The 25,869-nt window shown below is 31.2% G+C and overlaps 1 protein-coding gene across 1 annotated transcript; it reads right to left on the bottom strand.

Annotated features, from left to right (window-relative positions):
• Nucleotides 1-12: 12 nt before the first annotated feature.
• Nucleotides 13-23,309, bottom strand: LOC106662493 (arf-GAP with coiled-coil, ANK repeat and PH domain-containing protein 2). Its single transcript, XM_014386632.2, has 17 exons — nucleotides 23,077-23,309; nucleotides 15,193-15,250; nucleotides 14,901-15,133; nucleotides 11,402-11,557; nucleotides 9,079-9,151; nucleotides 8,847-8,942; nucleotides 5,796-5,997; nucleotides 5,632-5,737; nucleotides 5,394-5,576; nucleotides 5,215-5,321; nucleotides 5,056-5,144; nucleotides 4,892-4,983; nucleotides 4,553-4,836; nucleotides 4,332-4,498; nucleotides 4,159-4,258; nucleotides 982-1,102; nucleotides 13-926 (listed from the first exon to the last, which is right to left on the bottom strand). The coding sequence occupies exons 1-17, from the start codon at nucleotides 23,127-23,129 to the stop codon at nucleotides 758-760; spliced, it is 2,289 nt and encodes a 762-aa protein (XP_014242118.1). The 5' UTR covers nucleotides 23,130-23,309; the 3' UTR covers nucleotides 13-757.
• Between the last annotated feature and the right edge of the window lie 2,560 nt (nucleotides 23,310-25,869).

Raw genomic sequence — 25,869 nt, 5'->3', positions numbered from 1 at the left:
CTTTTTTTTTTATTACTTAAAAAAATTATATATTTCAGATCTGTTTTCCTAATAGAAAATGTTCAAATATCTTGGGTGTTTGTATTATTTCATTCAATAATATCTATCTACAATAAAGTTTCATATGTCAACAATAATATTCTCTGGAGAAATATTTGGTTTAAAATACAACTCAATTGTTCACTTAAAAATTATTTTAAATGGCTCATTTATCACATTTACACGGGCAAGATCTTTTTCAATATCGAGTAAAAAAATATATAGGTACAAATTTTTAAAAACATTCAATATAATTCAACACCGGCTTTTCGTTGATTATTTTAACAATAAATATTTCTTTAAAAACAGGCAAGACATTTTTGGTAAATTTGGTTTCGAAGGAAATTAATCCTCCTGTTCCTAGTTGCTATCGTTAACCTTTAAGCAGGTTACTTCAGTGCCCTTACATATAAGTTGTGTTTTTTAATTTGTTAAAAATTATTTGTTCACAAATTGCTTAAAATTAATTTTACAAGTGCATGATACAATTAGGATTTTGCCATTAATACAAGTACTTACTGAAAGCTGGTCTTATACCTACAAAAATTTCAAAGCAGTACTGAATAAATCAAGCAACTTTTAAAATAAGAGTACAGAAGAAAAAATGCCATCAGGAATGATATGATGAACCAAATGTTCAATTGATTCCATGTGAACCCATTTGAAAATAGAAATTTCAGTTAATTTGGCACTTGGATCTTGCCAGCATCGACTGCTGCTATACCAGTTTGTCACTGTCTTTACAATTATTATCATCGGGTCTGATCACCTTACCCGAACTTGTGAAAGTAAGTTGAGAAAAGTCACGGACGACGTCGTTAAAAGTATCATCGCCAGTGCCAGCCTCTGAGTCCTTCATTTCCTCGTTCAGCCTGCCCAGTCTCAGTCTACGGAATTTCTCATTATAAAATTACCATTTAAAAGACAAAACTTAAAACATACAAAGTCACAATATCAGCGTGTGCCATATTCACTGCCACATCCAAAGGCTCTTTATCGTCTTTGTCTTTTAAATGCTGGTCAGCTCGATGCTTAAGTAAAAGACATACTTGCTGTGTATGACCTGGAAGAAAAGACTGTCACTTTCCATGCAAAAAATATGAAAACAGAAATTATGCCATAGAAAGAGAAAAATTCATTAGTTTGAACTTTTTTCTTCTAAAAATCAACCATTCTGGGTAAAAACTGCCTAAAGTGGATATCTTAACTAGGATTTTATTTTTCTGGTGGATTCCTAGGAGGTGGAATCCCCTAGGTACAACCTATGCCATTGTCGTTGTACCTAGGTCCATTTTGGAGGCTCAGCGATCTTCCACTGAAGAAACACATTTTCAAAGGAGTCAAGGTATCTAAGACTCAAAAGTGCCCAGGACCTTCCATTCATGAATGCCTACTTTTTTTTATCATTTCAGCCACCGCTATCTTTATGGGTCTGAAAATCCAGAGGTACAAGTGTTTTTCAAAATTCAATTTTATCCCTCTTGTGATTTGAAGAAATTTAGTCATTATTGTTTACACATTCTTAAAAGTTAAGTTGACATGATTCTATCCATCAGTTTCGTTCAAAATCTCATATTTCCACAAGAAGTTTTGCTAATTTAAAATGTATATTAATATCCTACACTCATCGACACAAGACATTTAACATATCTCATACAACGTTTCAAACACATCAGAGAACAGCTGGATATGTTTGATATACGGGTCAATCACATGATGACCATGTCTCCATTGGTGATTCCTTTTTAAAAATCAATGCAAACATCCTTTTTTTTTTTTTTTTTTTTTTTTTTTTTTTTTTTTTTTTTTTTTTTTTTTTTTTTTTTTTTTTTTTTTTAAGATTGATAACTGGTGATGAAAAGTAGGTTCTTTACAACAACCAATCAAAGAAGAAAATCCTGAGGAAAATGCAGCGACTCATTAATAACTCCAAAAGTCAGATTAAATCACAAGAAGGCTATGTGCATTTAGAGGGATTGGAGGGGTAATTCATTATACGCTTCTTCCGCCCAACCCAACCACATTAATTCTAGTGTATATTGCAAAAGATCGGAGCAAATAGTCAACAATTGACCAAAAGCGACTGGCACGCCAGACATTGGTGGAGATTGTATAGAATGTGCGCAACCCATGATATTCACCTGATAGCCCTTTCAGATTTTCACTTATTCTGGGCTCAGCAAAATTCTATTAATGCGAAAAACTACTTGAGGTCTACTGAAAAAACATGAGAGTTCATCACTCAAATACCTGAGACATTCTTGGAGGAGTTAAATTAAATTTGTTTACAAGCACCTCAAATTGTCATTGAATTTACCATCATGTGTTGAATTTACCCACTAGTTAGGATATTAGTTTCTGTTAGCAAAAATTCAACACAATAATTTTTTAAAAAGTCTTGTTATTGCATAAATACAGTTTGATTAGAATGTTCTAATAGATTCACTAATTTCGTGGTCCGCTTGACCAATTAATACATTACAATTAATTAAGGTTTTTAGTTGAGATCAAAAAGTCAATGGCACAAGCGGGATTCGAACCCACGATCTTTGGCTAGACACACCGCTGCTCTACCACCTGAGCTATCGTGACCTCGATCCACTCAGACACCATCTCCCTATCTCAACCTACTTTTTGCCATTTTTAAAAATACAAAAAGTAGGTTGAGATGGAAAGTTAGTTACCTCAAGCCCAGTTCAACTTCAAAACTTCGAATACGACTCTATACATCCTGATACATTTTAACAGATTTTTTTCGAGGAAAACAATGGTGCAATCGGATTTCAAATTTGTCAAAAAATGATAAAGTTATGGCAAAAAGTTGAAAAACACACATTTGATTTGCTGTTTATTAGTATAGTCTTATTTGAAATTTTATAGTTGAACTGGGCCTGAGGTACCCTGTATAATTTTTCTTCGAAAAAAAATAAAAATTTGAAACTAGACTAAACAATATTAAACACGGTTTTTTTATATCGACATTGGTTCAAGAAAAATTCATGTAGTTCCTCTAAAAAGGACACCATGTATTAGTAATACAACTGTATTTGGATATAATATTTGAAAAAAAAAGTTATGCTTTTATAACAGGGCTTAAAAGGAAAGAAAGTAAACTTTGCCAATCATGTATCAATCATAATAGTAAACTTGTGAAATTTTATCTTGCATATTTGCTTTATAATATTCAGGTAGACGTGGTAGAGCAACACATGGTAATGTCAACATACATATAAATTTATTTAGTTTTTTAGTGGTCAATTGACCAAGTTACTTCTTTCAATTAATTATTCTTTTTATGTAATGGCTTGGTTGAGATAAAAAATGATGAGGATCGATGTTACGATAGCTCAAGTGGTAGAGCAGTGGTGTATCAAGACGAAGATCGTGGGTTCGAATCCTGCTCGTGCCATTGACTTTTTTATCTCAACTAAAAACCTTAATTAATTCTAATAGAATTTACAAGACTACGATTTTCAGTGTTTGTTCATCCAATTAAGTAAGATCATGTTTCAATTTGATTGTTTCTTTTTTTCTGGACTTGCTTTTTCCAATTGTTTAATACTTATTTTATTTATGTTTGTTTCATTATGTCACAATTTATTTGTCAGAGATCCCAAGTGATAATAAAAACAAATATCTATGGTGTTTACGCCAAAAAATATTACACCCCTTTTATTTCCAAAGGTGCATCCTGACCTTGTAACCAACAACATAAAAATGGCTTCTCGTCAAATTTTGGCGAGATTTGCTCTGTAATGAATTGTAGATCATCATTTCTAATCATCTCAGATAGGCCAACTTCTGAAGATGGCGAAATATTGAAATGCGACTGACAGACAAAACTTAACAAGCAGATTAGAATGACCGAGGACCAAAAAGGTATAATTTTATTATATTTTATAGTGTATCATAGATTACAAAAAACTTCTTTTTGTTTTTTTTTCTAAAAAATCTCAGAAATAATTTGATTATAATTTTTTAAACAATTTGAAACGTCATTTTAACTGAAAAAAGGGACCATATATTTTGTGAACAACTAAGTTCCGAATTACGATCTGCTTTACTCTTTTATTTTATTTTATTATTATTATTATTATTTTTTAATAAAATAATTCTTACCTAGCTCTGTAGCATGATGTAAAGCAGTTTTCCCATTATTGTCTTGAAAATTGATTTTAACACCATTCAATAGTAGATACTCACAAGCCATCACAGAACCCTACATATATAATTTTACGTTAAAAAAAGTAGGAAAAAAAAGGATAGTTTTCTTTGGGGAAATTCATCCTTACACTGAAAACTGCTTGATGAAGATGAGTCATTCCGTTTTGTTCAGGGTTGACCCAATGCTTGTCAGCACCAAGAGCTAGTGCATGACACATAACAGGAATGTTATGAGCGGTTGAAGCTTTATGAAGTAGACTGGTCGGACTTAACTTACTTATATCTTCTTCACTCACTAAAATATTAAAACTGTCAAGTTAAGTTTGTAAAGTTGTAAGACTTTACTTACCAGTGTTGTCCTCGCCATCTGTAGAATCGTTGTCACTGTCAAGTTGTTCGAGATGAGGTGCTTCTGACTCGACGTTCAGATTTTCCCCGACAACAGCAACGTCTTCCTTGGTTTCAGAAAGGGCTTTGGTGTTTTTCTTTTTGTTGTTGCTTTCCATACTTCTTGCCCTACGTCTTAATTTCCTCACAGACCATTTTCTTTTGGGACGCATCGGCGATAAAGATAATGGGCTAACAAAATCCTTATTGACCCATTTTCTTTTAATATAACTTTCTCTCACAACACTGAAAGAAATATTTTAATTTATAATCTTTTAGAAAACAATTTAAAAAATAATACCTTGAGCACACTGGGGTGGCAACTGCAACTGTTGAATCTAATTTTGCTTCATAAACGTTATTTACTATTTGGTTTCCTAATTCAGCCATAACCTTTTTAAAAAAATTGATACTTGTACATTTGATACAATCTTATTTTCAAAATTATAATTTTAATAAAGTTACCTTTAAAATCTCAGGTTCCCAAGCATCGAGTGTCAGAGATCGGACTTTAGAATAATGAACGCCAAGACTCCTGTGCACTCCTGAACAATCTGGCAATAAAAATTTCTTTAAGAATGCCCCAAAAGTCAATTTTTTTATTTTTCAAAGAAAATTAATTACCGATGCAAAGTGTAATCCCGAGATTTATGCTAGCCCACCTAGGATCAGGAGATTTACAATCACAGCACAGTTCATTTCCTGGAATTCTTGCAAGTTGATCCCAAATCCTGAAATACAATCAATACAAATTAGGACTGAAATTGTTCGCGTATATTTTAAAAATTTGAAAAAATATTTACTTCGTCTTCCGATTGTTATTGCTGGAGTCTTCAATAAGTACTGCACTATTACCGTTTGATCCTGATAGCATCCTTGGGTCTGGGTTATTAAGGACAAGCTGAAGAGCAGCGCCTATCCCTTTTTGCAGGGCTAAAACCCAACGATTGAACATCTCTTCTGAATCCGCTTGAAGCATGTGGCTCCTACAATTTTTTTTTTTAATGTTTGTACATTAACTTGTATGTTTGAACAAATTACCTTGTTGGGGAGATTACTTCAAAACAGAACCTTCTTTCTGAATCGACTGCAGGTTTGACAGAGCAAAGTCTAAGATCTTCTTCCATAACTGTGTAATTTTCTTCACCTGTAAACACCCAAAGGTGATTTCTTACATCTCGGAATGATTTAAAGGTATAAATTACCGGTCCTTTTCCTGTAGACAAGCTGGCTGTCCTTCAGACAAAACCATCTCCGATGCCAGGTCTTGAACGCATTTGATGTCCGTTTGAATAAATAACCTTGCATCGGCTCAGACGACTCGAGTTCATCAACATTGATAACCATCGTGTGCCGGTTGCCTAAAGTTTTGTCCAGCTTACCTGAATCCACTCTCATGCCTACAATCTAAATGCCCGGGAAAAGGACACAGCAGAATTAGAGAATTTCTTGAGTTAATAAAACTATAAATTTATCTTAATTCTTTTAGTGTATTATGGGTTTTTTTTAAAATCTAGTTTGTTGGTTTTGTTGAGCTAAACCACCAATTTTTTCTTGCCATATATTTCATTTGCTTATGCATTTTGGGTTTTCATCAAACATCTAGGGACTAGGGCCTGAAATGCTTAAGCAAATATATGGCAAGAAAAAATTGGTGTTTTAGTTCAACAAAACCACAACCGAGATCAAAATAATTTATCTTTTAAATAAACAAGAATTGACAAGTTTAAAATGTTGCTGTTATCATTTTGCTGATATTTCTTGAAGTAAAAATAGCCTTCAATCATTCGTAAATAATTCAAAATAATATAATAATTTAAAATGACTTGAATATTGGGTTACCTTTAACCTTGGATTTTAGGCATCAGGTTGAATAAATAATTAAATAATATGTTTATTTAAAGACAAGGGTTCTTCTACATACTGAATGTCCTTCAAGTCTTTGTACTTACAAAATACTACTTATGTGTACACTACAGTATATTCTTTTTTATTTACTCTTTTCTGTTAATTCCCAATTTATATGTATTACCTTTTAAAACCTTTTTTTCCACATTTCCATATTTAGAAAGTTGACGAAATGCACCGTAGACAAACAAAAACAGTTAAAACATCCTGCTTGATTCTTTTTTATCTTTCTCAATGAGAACAAATAAGATGGAAATGGATAGAATGACATTGAACACCGGGGGTTCAAGTCGAAAATGGTAAATTGGAACATTTTAATTTTAAAGTCCATACCCTGCGAATTAACGCACTCCAGTATTTAAAACCTGACGGCATCTTCACATCAACCGGGTTGACACCTTGAAACACCCCGCCCCCCTTTGCCCACTGAGACATTTTCACAAGGTGCTGATAATGTCGAGTTGACACACATAACAATGATCGCTAAACTTGTAAATGATAACAAGCTGTGAGTCACAACAAAGGCAAACCACTATTGGAGGATTATAATTGTTTACAGTTTGGCCATTCAAATTATATTACTCGTACAGATAAAAGAAATTTAAATTTTAAAAATATATTCGGTTTATGTGTGAATACAGGATGTATACAAGTTGGGTTTTTTTTCTTTGGTTCTCGAGTTTTTACAGTGTTTTACTGTTTTTTTGGACTATTCCATTGTCTGAGGGTTTTTTTTCTGGGCAGTGTTGTGGTTTTTTTTTTTGTGTTGTTTGCAGCATTTGTTTTTTACTTTTTTGTTGAGTGTTTTATTCTTTAGTTATTGAATGCGAGTGGTGGGTTTGTATGCAACAAGTTGGATTGTCCTTTGTAGTTTTTCTTTGTTTGTTAAGTTTTTACAGGGTTTGTTCTGTTTTTTCTTTGGTGTTGTGATTATTTCATCATTTATGGGATTTTTTTGTGTATGTGCAATGTTTGTAATATTTTTCTTTAGTTGTTGTGGATTATTCTATCATTTGTGGCATTTTTTTGTGTGTAATGTTTGTGACATTTTTTCTTTGGTTGTTACGATTTTTTACTTTTTGTCAACCATTTATTCTTTAGTTGTTGAATGTGAGTAAGTCTTATTTTTGTTTACTGTACATTTTGTCTTTACTGGCTTTACTTGTTGAGTTTATATGATTTTTAATGGTGTTTTTCAGTTTTCCCACAACTAATCAATTATTATCAAAACGTTTATATCCTAGTAAAATTCACGATTATTTCCTACTTTAAATTCACTAATTTCGTGGTCTGCTTGACAATTAATATATTACAATTAATTAAAGCTTTTAGTTGAGATAACAAAGTCAATGGCACGAGCGGGATTCGAACCCACGATCTTCGGCTAGATACGCCGCTGCTCTTCCACTTGAGCTATTGTGACCTCAATCTAGCCGAAGATCGTGGGTTCAAATCCCGCTCATGCCATTAACTTTTTTTTCATCTCAACTAAAAACCTTAATTAACTGTAATGTATTAATTGGTCAAGCGGACCACTAAATTAGTGAATTTAATGATTAAAATGAAGTATACTTCACTAAAGCTCTCCGTGGCCATTTCATTTGTTGTCGAGAATCCAATCCGATTACACATTTGAAAAACGGCAAAAAGGAGGGAAAATTCAAAAGGTGTGGTTGAGATGGGAGGTTGGTGTCCGAGTGGATCGAGGTCATGATAGCTCAAGTGGTAGAGCAGCGGCGTATCAAGCCGAAGATCATGGGTTCGAATCCTGCTAGTACCACTGACTTTTTTATTTCATACACTGAACAACATGTTGGTTTTATTATTTTAAAACATTTCACATAAGAATAATAGTAATAATTACCATCCAATGGTGTGAATGTATTTATATGCGTGAGTGGTAAAGCTTGTATGAACACAGTCTGTGTGGAATATCAAGTACCCATAGTACCTGTAGAACCAGTTAGGTAACTTAGGATAAGAAATGTGTTATTTTTACTCTGTGAGAATGCATTAATTGGCGTGAATGGAGGGAAGGCATCAAGGCGAAAAACGCATTTCCAACCTCCCAACCATAGGTTTCGGCTTTACATAATTTTCACATAGTTGCAAGAGTACGGTCTCAGCAGCATATCTCGAAAAATTCAGTCCCACCAAATTTAGATTATGTAATAGTTTTAATAGTATGAATTTTTATTTATATTATTTTTTAATTTGTATTTTAATTAACTTAGAACATTTTAATCAAATGTAGAAGGTCAAAAAAATGGGAGATAGATAAAACATTGGCAATGGCCCTAGCAGCTTCCAGGCTGAAAAATAATAATTATTATTACTATTATTATTACCTCTTCATCTAGAGATCTCAAGAAAGGCTGAAGTCCTTCGCACAGATCATGACCCTGATGAAAGTATGTGACGTTGGCCTGGATGTATGACAAAAGCTTAAAAAAAAGAAGTTTATATTTACTACATATATAGAGAAGTAATAATATAATGTATACATATATAAAGCTACATATTATAATTTTATAAGTGTTTAAAGTAAACATTGCAAAAAGGAAAACTTATTATACTTACAGTTCCTAAAATTTCTGGCTTTTTTCTTGACTGAAGCATACTAATACAGTAGACATGATCTAAGACTGTGTGCCTAAAAATAAATAAATAAAATGTTTATCAAGAATATCAAAGTACAGAAAATAAGACTTGGAACTTATAGGATTTTTCCAAAATATGCTTAATACATTAACTTATGTAAATCATACTTAATATGTCATACGAGGCTAATGCTACAGATTAATAAAAATAATTTATATTAATAATCGATTAATGTCGCTGCCACTGTGAATAAACCTTTTTACAAAAGAAGTGTACCCATTGAATTGGGATTTTTCGTTGAGTAGTTATTGTTGTTAAACATGTCAGCAGTTTGTTACCCCCCCTTTCACAAAGTTATTAATTTAAATCTTCAATCCTTTTCATATATATTATGTTAACTTTAACACATAAAAAATCCATTATTTTCATATTGTCAATAATGGAACCTAAAAATAAATTTACATAAATAAAAAATTGTGGTTAGGAAAGGGGGTAAAAAATTATACCTTATAATGTAATTGTGGAAGTTGTGAACCCGTACGAGTGGGAATCAAACGTACCAATAGGTTATCTCTAGTAAAACATTTTCATGGCAGAATTAAAGACCAAATTTGCCCTTAACTCCTTTAACAAAATATCTTTCCCATCGAAGATGCAATTAGTTCAATTCATTAAGTAGAATCTTTTTAATTTCAGCCTATGTCAATACTTTGATTTTGTTACATTTATAAGTTAGAAAATAAGGACAAAATCAGTCTAATTTATTTACAAAAACTACATTTGTGCCCTTATGCGTAATATATAGGGATCTCAAGCCTGGTAAAAAATTACCTTAGTATTTTAACTATTTTTGTGATTTTTGCAAAATAAATCAAAACCATTTGGTAGGCATAATTAGCAAAAATCCCAAAAAAATTGTATTCAAGGGTTTTTTGTGATGCAGCCAAATATCAACTTTGTTTCTTGATAAAAAAAAATATTTTAACTTACTGTGCTATATCACTCCCTAACAAACTGTGTATTTCTATATCTATGATACATATATTATACTGTAACTATCTGCCAAATACAATTTGATGTAGTCTCTGATTTTTTTTGGCTATTTTTTGTTTTGAATTAAAATTTTAAAAAAATTTTAAAAAAGTTTTAAAAATTTGACTGATGTAAAATATCCTTGAAATACATGCTTAACAAAGGCAGAAAAAAATTGAAAAATGTGTAGGTTAGTTATTTTTATTTCTCAGCTAAAGCAAGAACACTCTTGTTGTCTTGTGGTCTTGGACACTGCCTAACAATCCTTTTTTCTTTTTTTCTTTTTTTAAGAGTTCTTACTCACATTATGTTGTTTTCCAACCAGCCAACATCCAAGTTGGAAAACAACTTAATGTGAGTAAGAACTATTTTTTTTTTTAAAGGACTGAACACCGCACTCACTCCATCATTCACCATTTCCATGCCTAACAATGTTCAACCTAGTATTCCCAAAAAAACAACGTTTAATTGAAATCAGTGATCCCCCATCTGTGCCAACCCCTTGTAAGTTAATAAATAGCCTTGTGTTACCACTATTTAAGTAATTTAAATTATTGTGTTTTTTCAAAGGTTAATTAATGTCATTTTGTCATGATTTACTTTTCACTATTAAGTTTCATATTATATTTAAACTTTTTATTTTAAAGTGATGACTATTATGCACATTTCTATTTTTGTTTGATTTTTTTGCCTATGCAATTTATTTTATATTAGTTATGAAGTAAAAATTCATCAGAATTGAACATTTTCAATCTAATCTTGTGTAGTGATTAATTTTAATTGATAAACTTTCAGAGAAAATTATTTTCTGTAAAATGTGTGTTACATAATGGAGATAATATATGCCTGTTATTCCTAGTTATTTTTCCTTTCTTACACAAAAAATAATATATATTTTTTTTAATCCATTAGTTACCTTGCTTTATTCAAAACACTTACTTTTTTTCTTTTCCTATACAATTTACAACCTTCAAGTAAAATCAGGTCATATGAGCCGAACAATTGGACAAAAAATGTGCGAATTGAAAAGAAAAATAAAGTGTATAGCAACCGGCAAACAAGAATGTATTGAACCGTGAAATCCTTTCAAGGCCCTTTAAGACCTACCACAACACGCCTTGACACTTTTCTTGCTTTGTTCTATAACGATAAAGATGAAAGTGTTAGAAACTGATTAACCAATAAATCAAAAATAGATTTACCCAAAAAATTATCTCCGATACAATTTTTTAAAAGAACTTTACATGGGTTTTTATTTTTTATTAATTACCTGAAACAGGCTATGGTAGCCTGGAGGATGCCATGCGTCTGCTCAATTTCGACCGGTTTAGATTTAGGCACCTGGGAATGTCTAGAGAGGGCTATATCCAAATCGTTTGATATTTTGTCAAAATGTTGTCTCGAGTCCCATCCTCCTTTTATATCGCTATAAGAAAAAAAAAATTGCCATCAGTACATACAATTACAAACATTAGAATACCATTGGTAACAGGATATTTCTTGCTTTAGAGTATGAATTATCATAGTTAAACAATGGATAACATTTGCTTAAAAAATGATAAACATTATCTTCAACCATGTCAAAATTTGTTGATATAGTATCCTAACTCCAAAACAATACATTCTACACGCACACATATGATGAAGTAAATTTAAGGTGAGTGATAAGCGCAAAAATTACTCGAACTGAAAAGAAAACATTGAATAAGGATTGAAATTTCACACCTTTTTATGTTCTTTATGCACCAATCACCTCACCAGCCATACAGGTTTGCAAATCCTGGGCACTAAAAGAAAATCCGTATGTCATAGCCAAATGCAGGATTCAACATTTAAAACAGAACTATCTCATCGGAATATACATACACAATAAGCAGAACAATTCTATCTTAATATCGCAGATAAGCTAATCCCGAAGTTTCATTTGTATGAATGTCTACAACAATGTTGACATCATAGTAAGTTTGGGCAATTTGTGTAGATGACATAACAATTCTAAGAAAAGTTTTTCATGCAGTTGCAGTATACCTAGAGTTTGATACTGCTGACATTAAAGAATAGTGCAACAAGTAGTGCTTTTATCGATCATGAGAAACAACACCATAATTTCTTTAGATTTTCACAGTAAATACTCCTAGAACTCCAAATTTACATATATGAACGACATGATTCGCATTTTTTTTTTTTTTTAACTATTGTTCATCTTGTTCTCACATATTTAAATGTTATATTTACTTATTATTAATTTGACCAATTCTTGTAGGCTAAGAGGATCAGAAAATTTCAAAATATCCTTTTTACCGATATTATATTATTTTCATATTTAAGCCCATTAAAATCATTTCATAACTAAAACATTAGTACAACACCTATAGAATAAATAGAATAAATTGATTGATCCAAATGAACTAGATTTATGCAAAAAAAATTGATAAAATTAAATTTTACTTTTACAAGAAACACAAAGACAGAAAAACCAACACTTGTATTTGTTTATTTTTCATAATATTAGTTATTAATAATTACCTAAAATGTAAACACAATAACTTGTTTTTTACCTTTACAGAGGGATCCTTTCACACTGTAGATTAAAAATAAAGAAAATCAGTTCCATGTCATTCTTATCAGAGCCAACTCATCCAGTGTGTTAATTGGTTTTTTAAATTGTTTTCTTTGATGAAACAATAAATTTGAGTAAAACAATCTTATTCTTAAAAGCATGGTTTTAAGTAGAGAAGATCTCGCCCGGAGAGATGCTTTGGTCAACAAACGTAGCGTCCCTTACATGGCAAGCTCCTTGGAGTGCCGTGCTATACCATCCACGATGGTCTGTAGCGGGTTAAGGCCACTGGAAGTCTCGATTGACAAGAAGTTAGTGGTCAACCATGATATACAACTGACATTTAATGGCTTCCTTAAAAGGTTCTAAAATTCCAAAAAGTCTATAATGTAAGGGCGAGCTCTAAAATATCTGATGGATCTATGAGAATAATCGGAGACCTAGACTCCCAGCAACATCAGGCTTTCTACTACCTGAGAGGTATAGAGTAGAAACGCGATTATTCGCAGCAAATCAGCACCTCGTGTGTATATATTTTTATATATTACATTTACATATTTTTATTCAAACTACTTGTATCATCATTGTTATATTAATTACAACGTACTTATTTTAATATAAACAAAATTAACCGAGATCAAAAATTCATTAGTTTTTTTAAAATTAATTTTAATAGTTTGGTAGAAAATTGTTCAAAACACCGGAATACCATTTTTGATGTAATGAATTTAACTAACAATTTATTACACGGTTTTGCTCATAAAATTTAACTACAATTTTTTATTACATTGTCTTGTTCATAAAATTTAACTAACAATTTATTACACGGTTTTGCTCATAAAATTTAATTAACAATTTATTTCATGGTTTTGCTCTTACAATTACACCATTTTGGTCGAGTAGCGTCAGAACAGGACACTCATATTTTTTGTAGTTTATTTCAAACTATATAAATGTAATTTTGTCGTTATATTAATTGCAACATTCTTAATTTAATATAAACCAAATTAAATGAGATCAAAAATCCATGAGTTTTTATAAAAATTATTTAATTATGATAGTTAGGCAGAAATTTATCAAAACACTGGAACAACTTTATTAAAAACAATTAAATTTAACTAACAATTAATTTCATAGTTTTGCTCATAAAATTACACTATTTTGGTCGAGTAGCGTCAGAACAGGACACTCATATTTTTTGTAGTTTATTTCAAACTACATAAATGTTATTTTGTCATTATATTAATTGCAACATTCTTATTTTAATATAAACCAAATTACACGAGATCAAAAATACATGAGTTTTTATAAAAATTATTTAATTATGATAGGAAGAAATTTATCAAAACACTGGAACAACTTTATTTAAAACAAATTTAACTAACAATTTATTACAAGGTTTTGCTCAAAATAACGCATTAAGAATAATAAGAGGTGTTGTGACTGTGGTAGTGATTTATGATACACACTGTGTGACTGTACGTGATGTGCACTTGACATCGTATAGATGTGCTCACCCTACTAAAATATGGCAAGATGTCGGGCAGCGTTGCATAGCATTTCATCGGGTAAGTGTGTTCCCGGCTTTATGTGCCAAGTGTGTCCATCTTTTCAAAAGCAGTTATGGGCTGAAATCAACGTCCATGCCCTTACCAAACTGATTATCATACAGAATGGATCTTTCACTGCTTTCAGGCACATTGAGAAAATTCTTCTGGGAGCAGTGGTCCCATTCGCTGCATTTATTGGCAACAACTCTTAATTAATGCAAGATAATGCTCGACAGCATGTAGCTTGAGTTGTCACTTATTACTTGGAGGATGTAGGGATTACCAAAATGAATTGGCCAGCAGGTTCTCCTGACATGAATCCTGCCGAACACTTATGGGACATGATAGTGACGGGTCCAAAAATCGTTAAACAGCTTCAAACTGTACTTGTTGCTTATTTACTGAATGCCTAGGAGGCTTAAGGCCCCTGAAGAGGTAATACGCTTTATTTAATTTGCTTTATTTAAAATCAGTATTTTTTAATTAATATAACAATAAAAATACATATAGTTTCAATTAAACAACAAACTATGAGAGTCCAATATTTTTTTTTTTTTTTTTTTTTGGTGTATCACTTCTAAATTAGTTCTTGTTTCATCCAGTATAAAGTTTCTAGAACAATAGTTTTATTTCCATTATATTTTAGTAATAAAACTTACTCTTTTACAAAATTGGACATGTTTTTAAGAATCGTCCTCGAGGCTTGGTCCAGAAGTATGCTCTGGTATTTCGTCATCTCTTGAAGCGTTTGTATAAGTCTGTTGAACCTGGATGTCGCTTCGGGATCATCTTTGAAGCAGACCAACAGCTCCCAAAGGCTGTTAGTAAACTGTGTCTGTTGGGACACATAAGTCTTACCAGCATCCACCATAGACCCGCATGACTTCAAAACCTGGAAGAGTTGTTTTATAGATTTTTTTTTTTAAATTTTAAATGAAGTTGAAAGTATACCTTTTCCAATTTCTGTTCCAAAAGTTCAATCTGGGCCTCCTCCTCGGCAAGCTGGGCTCTAAAACAATTGAAAACATGTGTAACGTTTAAATTTATCTTTCATTCATAAAAGATTTTGGACGAAAGCCAAATCTATAAATAATTCAGACAGATAAATAACATCTTTTAATGAGTATTGTCTTAAGATATTTTTTATCTTATAATAAGCTCACCCTGAACAGGAAATAAAAAGACGTTTAGTTGTTTAGAGCAAACATTTATTTACATTCATTAAAATCTCACAAATTAATGAAGCAGAATTGTATCTTCAACTTAAATGATAAATAGAAATGTTTCAACGACACTTCAAAAGTGTTCCACGAGCGAAAGTTCAACCACTTCAATTATCCAATTAGCATAATTAACCCAATTTAAAAAGATAGTCCAAGCATAAAAGAAAGGGTACTTTTTTTAAGAAGTAGACAGATACAGAGTTGAATGTATTGAAAATGGTATATTTTACAATTCTGGCTCTCATTCAACTAAATTGCTAACAAGGAAAATTGGTTGAATACAAGTAATTATCTTCAATTTAACTATTTGAGATTTTTCCTTCAACTTTTGTACTAATCTTTCTCACTTTTGTTAGTATATAAGTTACATAATCAATTAACAATTTTTTAAATTTCTTTTTAAACAAATATTTATAAAAACATAATACAATTTAATTGTAGTAAGCTAATGTTATTTTCATTTAACTTTTTCCTGATTATTTTTTAATGTATGTACATTCTGTACATATGTTCAAATCGTTTATGATGTCTGGAAAAACAAATTCTTCCTATGATCTGAGGGGTCATTAAATCACAACAGTGATTTATTAGCAGTAATTTTGAAGTCTAAATACAAAGTGATACTTTGTCTTTTTCTTAAACATTCTGTTATCTATCTGGCAAAATCTATCACCAAGAACTTAAGAAGAAAACTGATTATTGGAAGAAAACCACTATTTACGACTGGCAATAGTATAGTTTTAATTTTTATACTTTTCCATGCAGTTTTTTTTAATTAAATTAATTTTATAATTATTATTACTATTTTTATTTTTCGACCTTTTGGTAATTAGAATAATCATCATTTTACAGGAAAAGCTACTCAGTAATTTCTTTAAAAACCTAACCACTATGTGTTTTACTTTTTGTGCAGTCAGACAATACTTGCATATTCCAAATTTTGGCTCAATCCAGGAATAGTATTTACTTCCTAATAAACTTTATTACTGACGCTTTATTCAACAGAGGCGGTTGTTTCCTCCTTGTCCCACTTTGACGCCCAGCTAAACTTTTAGAATTTTTAAACAGCATGGCAAAGCTCATCGCCCTACTTTTTCTTTAATTTGTCAACAACAAAAAATCCTGTTCCACTTGTTCTCACGGCATGTATTAGTCTACAACTTTCAGCCAGGGCGAAACAGAATTTTCAACAATCCTTAGTCTAAATATTTTCCATGTATAAATGTTTTCAGGCCGGCATGCATTCAGAGAGATAAAAAGTACATGTATCTACACGAGATAAATTTCCAACAACCCTTCAAATGATTCAATTACTTGTAAATGTACCAAAAAAAAAACAGTCTAATTAAGTTGATAAAAGATTATGATGGCTTGATAATGGTTACAAGGGTACATAAATATGGGAATAATTAATTTTTCACTTTTCCAAATCATGGTGAGACTTAAAATTTGAAAATATGATGATTACAACACTATAAAACTATTTTGTTATTATTATAACACAGATCCTGTAAAATCTTTCTTACACACACAATAAGGCAGTATTGTGTTTGTAAAATGAAATAGTTAATCCAATAATGGTAAGTTGAAACATATAAAACCAATGTGTTTGGTTATTTAGGACCACATAATTTTTATTTTTAGAAAAGCAAAATGGGACATAGTACATTGTCTATAAGGTTGTTCCCTGAATATGAACTTGGACTTGAACTTACTTCACCTGAGTTAAATTATCTAAAATGTCACCATATTTCCCTTCTTTAAAAGAATGACTGTGCAAACTTTTTAATTCATTCTGGCTAACAACCATGAAATTTGGCCTTTTTTTAATACAAAATATTCTTTATATTTGTATATTCCATATTATTGCTTTATAGTACCTAATCAAATAATGTAAACCCTTGAAAATCATACCATTAAAAAATAAATAAATAAAGTCAGACTGTTTTTGTAAAAAAATTTCATATTTGAAGTCTGGATGGACCTAAAACTGCTTAATAACAAACTGAATTATCGTTTAAAGCAGATGAAAAGAAAAATCACTGGCATACAGACGTAAGATGATTTCTAAAGAGGGGTTCATTACATGACTAGATGATCTTAGACCTGAGATAACCCTTAAAATTATTAAAATCCCTACAACCCTTAAAATAAAATTAAAAGCTCTAATTTATCAGTTAAAACCATTTGGTTCACCAGTAAAAATAAATAAATAAATAAAAAATAAAAAACCTGTAAGAAAATAACTTCCAGTACACCCCAACAATAACTATTATAAAACAGGGATATAAAATTGAAAAGCAGATGGCTGGAATACAAATTTTATCTCAGTACGTTTTTTCACAAGGACAAATCCTGCACCTGGAAGACACATGCCATGAAAAATGGGTCATTGCTGGCCCTCAGGGTGAGAGATTAAAGAACAATGAGATCTCAAAGCAATGTCGATTAAGGCGATGTGGAGGGTTCTTGAGATAGGAATGTGTTGAAAAAGCTCGAGCAGTATGGTTAGGATGGATCGAGTGGTAGGTGTTAAGCTTTTGGAATCAGGAACAGATCTGTTCGTTGACAAAAGGAATATTGGCATTATTGTGGGCAGTGAGGTTAGTAATGTAGTAAGGTGCTTTGACGACTTGTCTGAAAAATTTTTATTGAAAGAATTTCGTCCATCGGACCATGAAATCTAATAGATTTATTGAAACAATTGGATGTGGGTGTTAGATGGGTTGGCAGAAGCCCACAGTTCCACTCCATGTGTCCAAAGTGGTCACAGTAATATCTTGTATACGGTTAATTCAGTGTTCACAGTCGAAACGGATTTCAGTCCCAGCAGTCTAGTAGTTGTTGTCTCTTAAGTCTTGTGTGGAGATTATATGTCAGTCAACTGTCCAAGTAGAGTCGTAAGTATGTGATTTGCATATAAATCAATATCTCTTTGTTGTTGATGTGCAGTGGAGGGCAAGACTGTTTTTTCAACGTGATTGTACATTTTTCTTCATTCAGTCTTGCACTCCACTTTTTGCACCCTTCTTGGATCAGCTTAAGGTGTTCTTTGATGCTGAAGGTAGCTTGGATAAGATTTGAGTTAGAGGGCAAAATTGCAGTATCTTCTGATGGTGATATGTTATTAGGATGGTAAATGATAGGTTTGTCAGCAGTAAAAATCGTATAAAGGATGGTACTAAGAATGTTCCCTTGCGGGACGCCAGTTTGTACCTGTGTGATTTCCAAGAATTCATTGCCACATGAGATAATTTGAGGAAACTCCACCTAAGGCACCAAAGGTTATCCTAGCTTCATGCTAAGGATGCTTAATCCTAGCTTATAATAAACTCCTCGAAGAACAATAGCTGGACAAGCCAGTTACTTTGGTTGGCTGTAAGAACCAATAGTTGATAAAGACTGTCAACTATTGGTTCTTTCAGACGTAAATTATTTACGTTGCCCTCTGGTACTTCAAACTATCTTTGGTATTTGGAAACAGCAACTGACTTGGTGCTTGTTTACATGCTTAAACTTCATTTATATTTCATAACAAAAGTGATGCTTTCTTCGACCACGAGGTTTTCAAAAAGCACAGCACTGGTAATAATTAAGTCTAATTCCCATTGGTTTGCTCACTGGAAATTTTTATCAAACAAATGCAATCTAGTCTTCTCATTGACTCTTGAAAACATATGTAATTGGCATGTTCATTTTTCAGTTCTTCTCTCAAGATTGCCTTTCAGCATCAGGTAGATTGCTTATTTTGGGTTCAAACATCTTCACATTGGGCTATTTACAAACAATTAAAAGCTTCATCCATGTTTGATTTTGACCATCTTTCCTTGCGTGAAGTAAGATGGGCTTTTAAGCTGAGATATGAGGTTTTACATGTAAATTCAGCAGTGTAAAATAGGGGTAGCTTTGAGCTATTGTTGTTCCTGAATGGCTCAAATTTTTGGTGCTCGATTTGGTATGCCAAACATGCTTGGAGATACAGATACGTATTGATTAAAGAATTTAAATTTTAAGTGTTATTTTTTCTTTTATTGTTATTAAACTATCAAAATTTTGGGTATAGTCCTCATATTTAATACTTGTACGCTCGTTTATTTTTATTGTATTGTTTGTATTTTGTAGTTTTATGCATATTTGTATTTTTTATGTTTTTTCTTTTCTTCTATCTCTCTAAGTTTAATAATATATTTAATAAAACTTATATATAAAACGTTATAATTTAATAAAACTTATTTTATATATATATTTGTAAAACAATGACCTCTTGGCAAAACAATCGATGCCCGTAATGCTTTTGTTCTTTAATTTAATGAAAAAAAGTTATAATTTTATTTTAATAAAGCAATTATTATTATTATGTCGATAAAGAAAAATTAAGAAATTGAAAATCAAACACAGAATCCATGCAAATATACATTATGACAAAAAATAATCAAAAATCTTCAGCAACATTTCTATGTCATATGAAGTGAATTCTCAACAATTAGTGGATCATTTATTAACAATGAGTTATTAGCAATTAAAACAATAGAGGATTGATGATTTTGTACATTTAACTCTCTTGGCTGGTTTTGTAGTCAACGCTTTTCGGACTTCAGGTCAAGAAAGCTGAATGAAGACAATGAAGGCCATTGATTCAACTTTTTGATAAGCTTTTAACAGTTTAAATGTCTTCCAGATTGCAGAGAGGGCACTAACACTTCGAATAATGATGAGATAAGATTAAAAATTGTTGATATTTACATAAAAAGGAGCAATTTTCAATATACCATAGGAAAAATAAAGCACCACCTGCTGAAATGGACTCTGGTGTAATTTTCTTAATTTACTAATTAAAAAGAATTTGTTGATAAGCACACAAAGAATTGAATTTCACTTTTACAATGTAAAGGAATTCTGTCACATAAAATATCTTTCTGTATTTAAGTAAATAAAACTCTAAAATCTACTGATCAATAATGAAAATGTATTAGGCATTTTTATAAATTAAATACTATGTTAAAAAATATTCTTAAAATTTGCAAAACAAACCTAATTGTTATTACTACAAAATATGGCATTTTGATGATTTTTTAAAAAAAATTTTATTTATTTATTTATTTTATTTATTTATTTATTTTTTTGTATACTGTCTTGACCTGGAATTACTCTTTATTTTAAGACATTTTGTGTTCTAAAAAGTAAAATTTCATTAATGGTTTTAAGTTTTTTATAGCATTTATCAGTTTTGTTGAAAAATGTTTTCTTACGATGTTTAAAAATGCACCATCTTGTATATATTGCTTTTGTCCTCTGTCTTGACCAGGAACTACTATTCTTTATCTTAACATTTTATGCTCTAAAAAATAAAAATTCATGAATGATTTTAGGTTTTTTTTAAAAAAAAAGCTTTTATCAGTGTTTTTGAAAATGTTTTCTTAGTACGTTAAACAAAAAATGTGCCACTCTGAGCATGTGTTTTTGAATGCTCTCTTGAAATGGAACTATTTTCTATCTTAAGACAGTTTATGTTTAAAAAGTAATATTTCATAAATGAATATTTAGGTTTGTTATATATTAATCAGTTTTGTTGAAAAATGTTTTCTCAGGACATCGAAAAATGTGCCACCATGTATATGTGCTTTTGTACACTGTCTTTTATGTCTTGACCTAGAACTAAACTTTATCTTGAGACATTTTATGTTCTAAATTATAAAAATTTGTTAATTATTTTAGATTTATTTCTGCTTTATCACTTTTGTTGACAAATGTTTTCTCAGGATGTCGAAAAATGCACCATCATGTATATGTGCTTTTGTACACTGTCTTTTAGGTCTTGACCTAGATCTACACTTTATCTTGAGACATTTTATGTTCTAAATTATAAAAATTTGTTAATTATTTTAGATTTATTTCTGCTTTATCACTTTTGTTGACAAATGTATTCTCAGGACATCGAAAAATGCACCACCATGTATATGTGCTTTTGTACACTGTCTTTTATGTCTTGACCTAGAACTACACTTTATCTTAAGACATTTTATGCTTAAAAAGTAATATTTCATACATGTTTTTAGCTTTTTTATACGTTTATCAGTTTGGTTGAAAAATGTTTTCTCAGGACGGCGAAAAATGCACCAAAATGTGTTTTTATACACTGTCTTTTATGTCTTGACCTCGAACTACACTTTATCTTAAGACATTCATGTTCCAAACAATAAAAATTCGTTAATTGTTTTAAGTTTTTTATAGCATTTATCAGTGTTTTTGAAAATGTCTTATTATGTTAAAAATGGACCACTTTATATGTGTTTCTGTATACTGACTTAATCAGGATCTACTCTTTATCTTGACATTCTATGCTGTAAAAAAATAAAAATTCATGAATGATTTTAGGTTTTTTTTAAAGCTTTTATTGGTATTTTTGAAAATGTTTTCTTAGTATGTTAAAAAAATGTGCCACTCTGAGAGTTTTTGTATATAAATGGAACTACTCATTATCTTAAGACATTTTATGTTTTAAACAATAAAAATTCGTTAATTGTTTTAGGTTTATTTTTGTCTTTTATCAGTGTTTTTAAAAATGTTGCCCTATTATGTTGAAAAATGAACCACTTTTTGTGTTTCTGTATACTGACGACCAGGATCTACTCTTTATCTTGACATTTTATGCTGTAAAAAATAAAAATTCACGATTTATTTTAGGTTTTGCAAAGCTTTTATCCGTGTTTTGAAAATGTTTTCTTAGTATGTTAAAAAAAAAAAAAAAAAGTGCCACTGAGCATGTGTTTCTGTCTCTGTCTAGATTTGGATCTATTCTACCACAAGACATTGTAAGTTCTAAAAAATAAAAATTCATTAATATTTTTAGGTTTTTTTATAGCTTTTTATCAGTATTATTGAAAATGTTTTCATAATGCCATCCTATATATGTTTTTGAATACTGCCTTGACCAGGAACTACAATAGATCTTGACATGTCATGCTCAAAACATAAAACGTCAGGAATGATGTTGTTTTTTGAATGATTTAATCAGTGTTTTTTAAATATGTTTTCTTAGTACGTTGAAAAAATGCGCCCACTGTGTATGTGTTTTTGTACTGTCTTGAAATGGAACAATTCTATCTAGCTATTCTTTTTTGTTCTAAAAAATAAAAATTCGTTTATGTTTTCAGGTTTATTATATCTTTTATCAGTTTTGTTGACGTTTTCTACGTTTATTCGAACAACTAAAAATTTATGGGAACGTTCTTTATGGTATTTTGAATGAGGTTGTTTTTTGTTTTGGATGACTTATTTCTGTTTTCTTTGCACATCCCACTTCAACAGGTGAATAAAGTGAGCTTTAACATTTTTCTTCTTCTAAAATGAGCTTTTGGTGCAAGATTCACCCTGCCAGCGTGGGAAGGAAGGCTGAAAATAACACTTGAAAAATATAATTACGACTCAACGGACTAAGCCAAGCATAAAGCTGCATCCTGTTCTGCTGTCCCGTTTTCAAGAAGATCCGGACGGATTCACAACTTTCCCCAAAACTTTTAAACCGTGTCGAACACGAAGAAATAAAACTGGTAGAAATTGTTGAATAATTGTTTATTTCTTAAAATGAAAGAAAAAAAATTCTGTTGTTTACCTGAATTTCGGGGAGTCCCTAAGGCATTCTGGCAAGAGATCCGCGGCAACCATCTCGGAACAAATGTTTCACTGATTTTTAATCTTTGCATAAAACCAATTTATTAAATCATCGTGAATTTGTCATTGTCTTTTTGTACGGTTTTCGGCGAGAACAGCTTCCAACTAGGAACTACTCATTTATCACAGACTATGACACATCCCGCAGGACCGTGTCAAATGGCGCTGTTGCTGGTAACCTGGCTTATGCTCATGGTGGAGGTGGTAATGGAATTAGGAGAAGGGATTCCCGGCTAATTTAGAATTTTACTTTGCCTTTCGTACCTATTTATTTTGAAAAAAGCCTAAAAAAGTTTGGAAATTGTGAAGTTGGAAAGTTTGGAAAGGTGTCCACCCAAGGAAAGAGTAACCTCTCTTGTCATGGAATCAAAGTTATTTAAAGTTAGATACTTATCAGTCACCATAGTGTCTATTAGTTCATCCATGGCATGAATTATTTCAAATTTGAAATACGACTATTGACAGAAGGAACCTCTCTTGTCATGGGTTCAAAGCTATTTAAAGGATACATTCTTATCAATCTCCATAGTGTCTACTAGTTCATCCTTGGCATGAATTATTTCAAATTTGAAATATAACTATTGGCAGAGGGTAACCTCTCTTGTCATGGATTCAAAGTTATTTAAAGATAGATACTTATCAATCACCATAGTGTCTATTAGTTCATTCTTGGCATGAATTATTTCAAATTTGAAATACAACTATTGACAGAGGACAACCTCTCATGTCATGGATTCAAAGTTATTTAAAGATAGATACTACTGATTAAGATACAGTTAAGGAAAGTAATGGATTATGGTTTCACCGGAACTATCTTGAATTGGTTATCCAGCTTTCTCTCTGACAGAAAACAAATAGTCAAAATAAAATCATTTAAATCATGTCCCTTCCTCGAGAGTCCCGCAAGGGTCTCCTCTTGGACCAGTTTTGTTTCTCTTATTTATTAATATCCATCTTGCTCTCCCTTCTGCTCAATTTTTATTATTTGCTGATGATCTGAAAATCTATTCCATAATCACTTCTCCTTCTGATTGCTTACAATTACAAAATTCTATCAATAATGTGCTAAACTGGTGCTCTAATAACGAACTTGCTCTTAATGTTTCCAAATGCTACACAATTACATTCTCTCATAAGAAACAACCTTTTATTTATCTCTATACTCTCCATGATGCTCTTTTAACGCGAATTGAGGTCGGAAAGGATCTTGGTGTACTTTTTGATCAAAAGCTCAAGTTTAAAGAAGATATTTCTTCAATAAAAAATAGATCTATGAAGATGCTAGGTTTCATCATCCGGAACACCTATGAATTTAAAAATCCTCTATGTTTTGTCCATCTTTATAAAGCTTTTGTACAACAACTACTAGAATATGCTACACCTGTTTGGAACCCATTCTATCTAAATTATTAAAAAAATTCTTCAATCCGTACAAAACAAATTTTTAAAAAAACTTTCCTACAAACTCAATCTTCCTCCGAATTCTGCCTACCCTGGAATCCGCTCTGAATTTAAACTTTTCGAACTGGCACTAAGAAGGGATTACTTTGATATTGTTTTTGTATTTAAATTATTAAACAATCTCATTGATAGTCCTTATCTCCTCTCTCAACTACAGCTACATGTCCCTTCGTACTCTCTTAAAACCTATAAATTATTTTATATTGAATTCCAAAGCTCTAACTACATGCTCTCTTCTCCTCTACACAGAATGATGATCAAGAGTAACAACATCTGCAATAGCATTGACTTCTTCAATAGTTCTGTGCAATCTGTGAAAAACCTTATCCTACAACCTTAGTTGAATGCTTTTATATTTCATACTGTACAAAATTATTACAATTTATTTCATTTACTGGTTCAACTAATTCTCGCACTCTAGTCTTATTATATATTTAAAAAGAGCATTATTTTCATTAAATATGTACCTAATTATTGTAGTTTCAATTGTCTTTCAGCTTTATTTTGTTTCCTCTGCCTTATTTTGGTTAGTAATTATGTCTTTCATTTTTATTGTTCAGTTTTTTACTCTTTAATTGTATTTTTATATTTATCATTTATATTTACCATTTATATTATTACCATGTATGTACGTCCTTATTCTTTTTATATATATTATTTGTATTTTTACATATATCATTTATTACAATTAATTAAGGTTTTTAGTTGAGATGAAAAAAAGTTAATGGCACGAGAGGGATTCGAACCCACGACCTTCGGCTTGATACGCCGCTGCTCTAGCACTTGAGCTATCGTGCCCTGGATCCACTCGGACATCAACTCCCCATCTCAACCCCACCTTATGAGTTTTCCCTCCCTATATCATTTATATTTTTTGTTATTGTAAAATGTCTTTTTTTATAGTGGATTTCGATCTGTAAATAAATAAATACTTATCTGTCTCCATAGTGTCTATTAGTTCATCCATGCATGAATTATTTCAAATTTGAAATACAACTAATGACAGAGGGTAACCTCTCTTGTCATGGATTCAAAGTTATTTAAAGATAGATACTTATCAATCTCCATAGTGTCTTCTAGTTCATCCTTGGCATGAATTGTTTCAAATTTGAAATACAACTATTGACAGAGGGTAATTTTTCTTGTCATGGATTCAAAGTTATTTAACTGATAGATACTTATCAGTCTCCATCAACAATTCATGCTATAAACCAGGGCTCCCCGAACTGCGGTCTGCGGACCCCTTGGGGGTTCGCCAACCCAAACTATGGGG

Source organism: Cimex lectularius, unplaced genomic scaffold, assembly GCF_000648675.2.
Source record: "Cimex lectularius strain Harlan isolate CLEC.00 unplaced genomic scaffold, Clec_2.1 scaffold193, whole genome shotgun sequence".
In the NCBI taxonomy this organism is placed as follows: domain Eukaryota; kingdom Metazoa; phylum Arthropoda; class Insecta; order Hemiptera; family Cimicidae; genus Cimex; species Cimex lectularius.
Note: the sequence above shows the minus strand (reverse complement) of the source record. Positions and strands in the feature narration are given on the sequence as shown.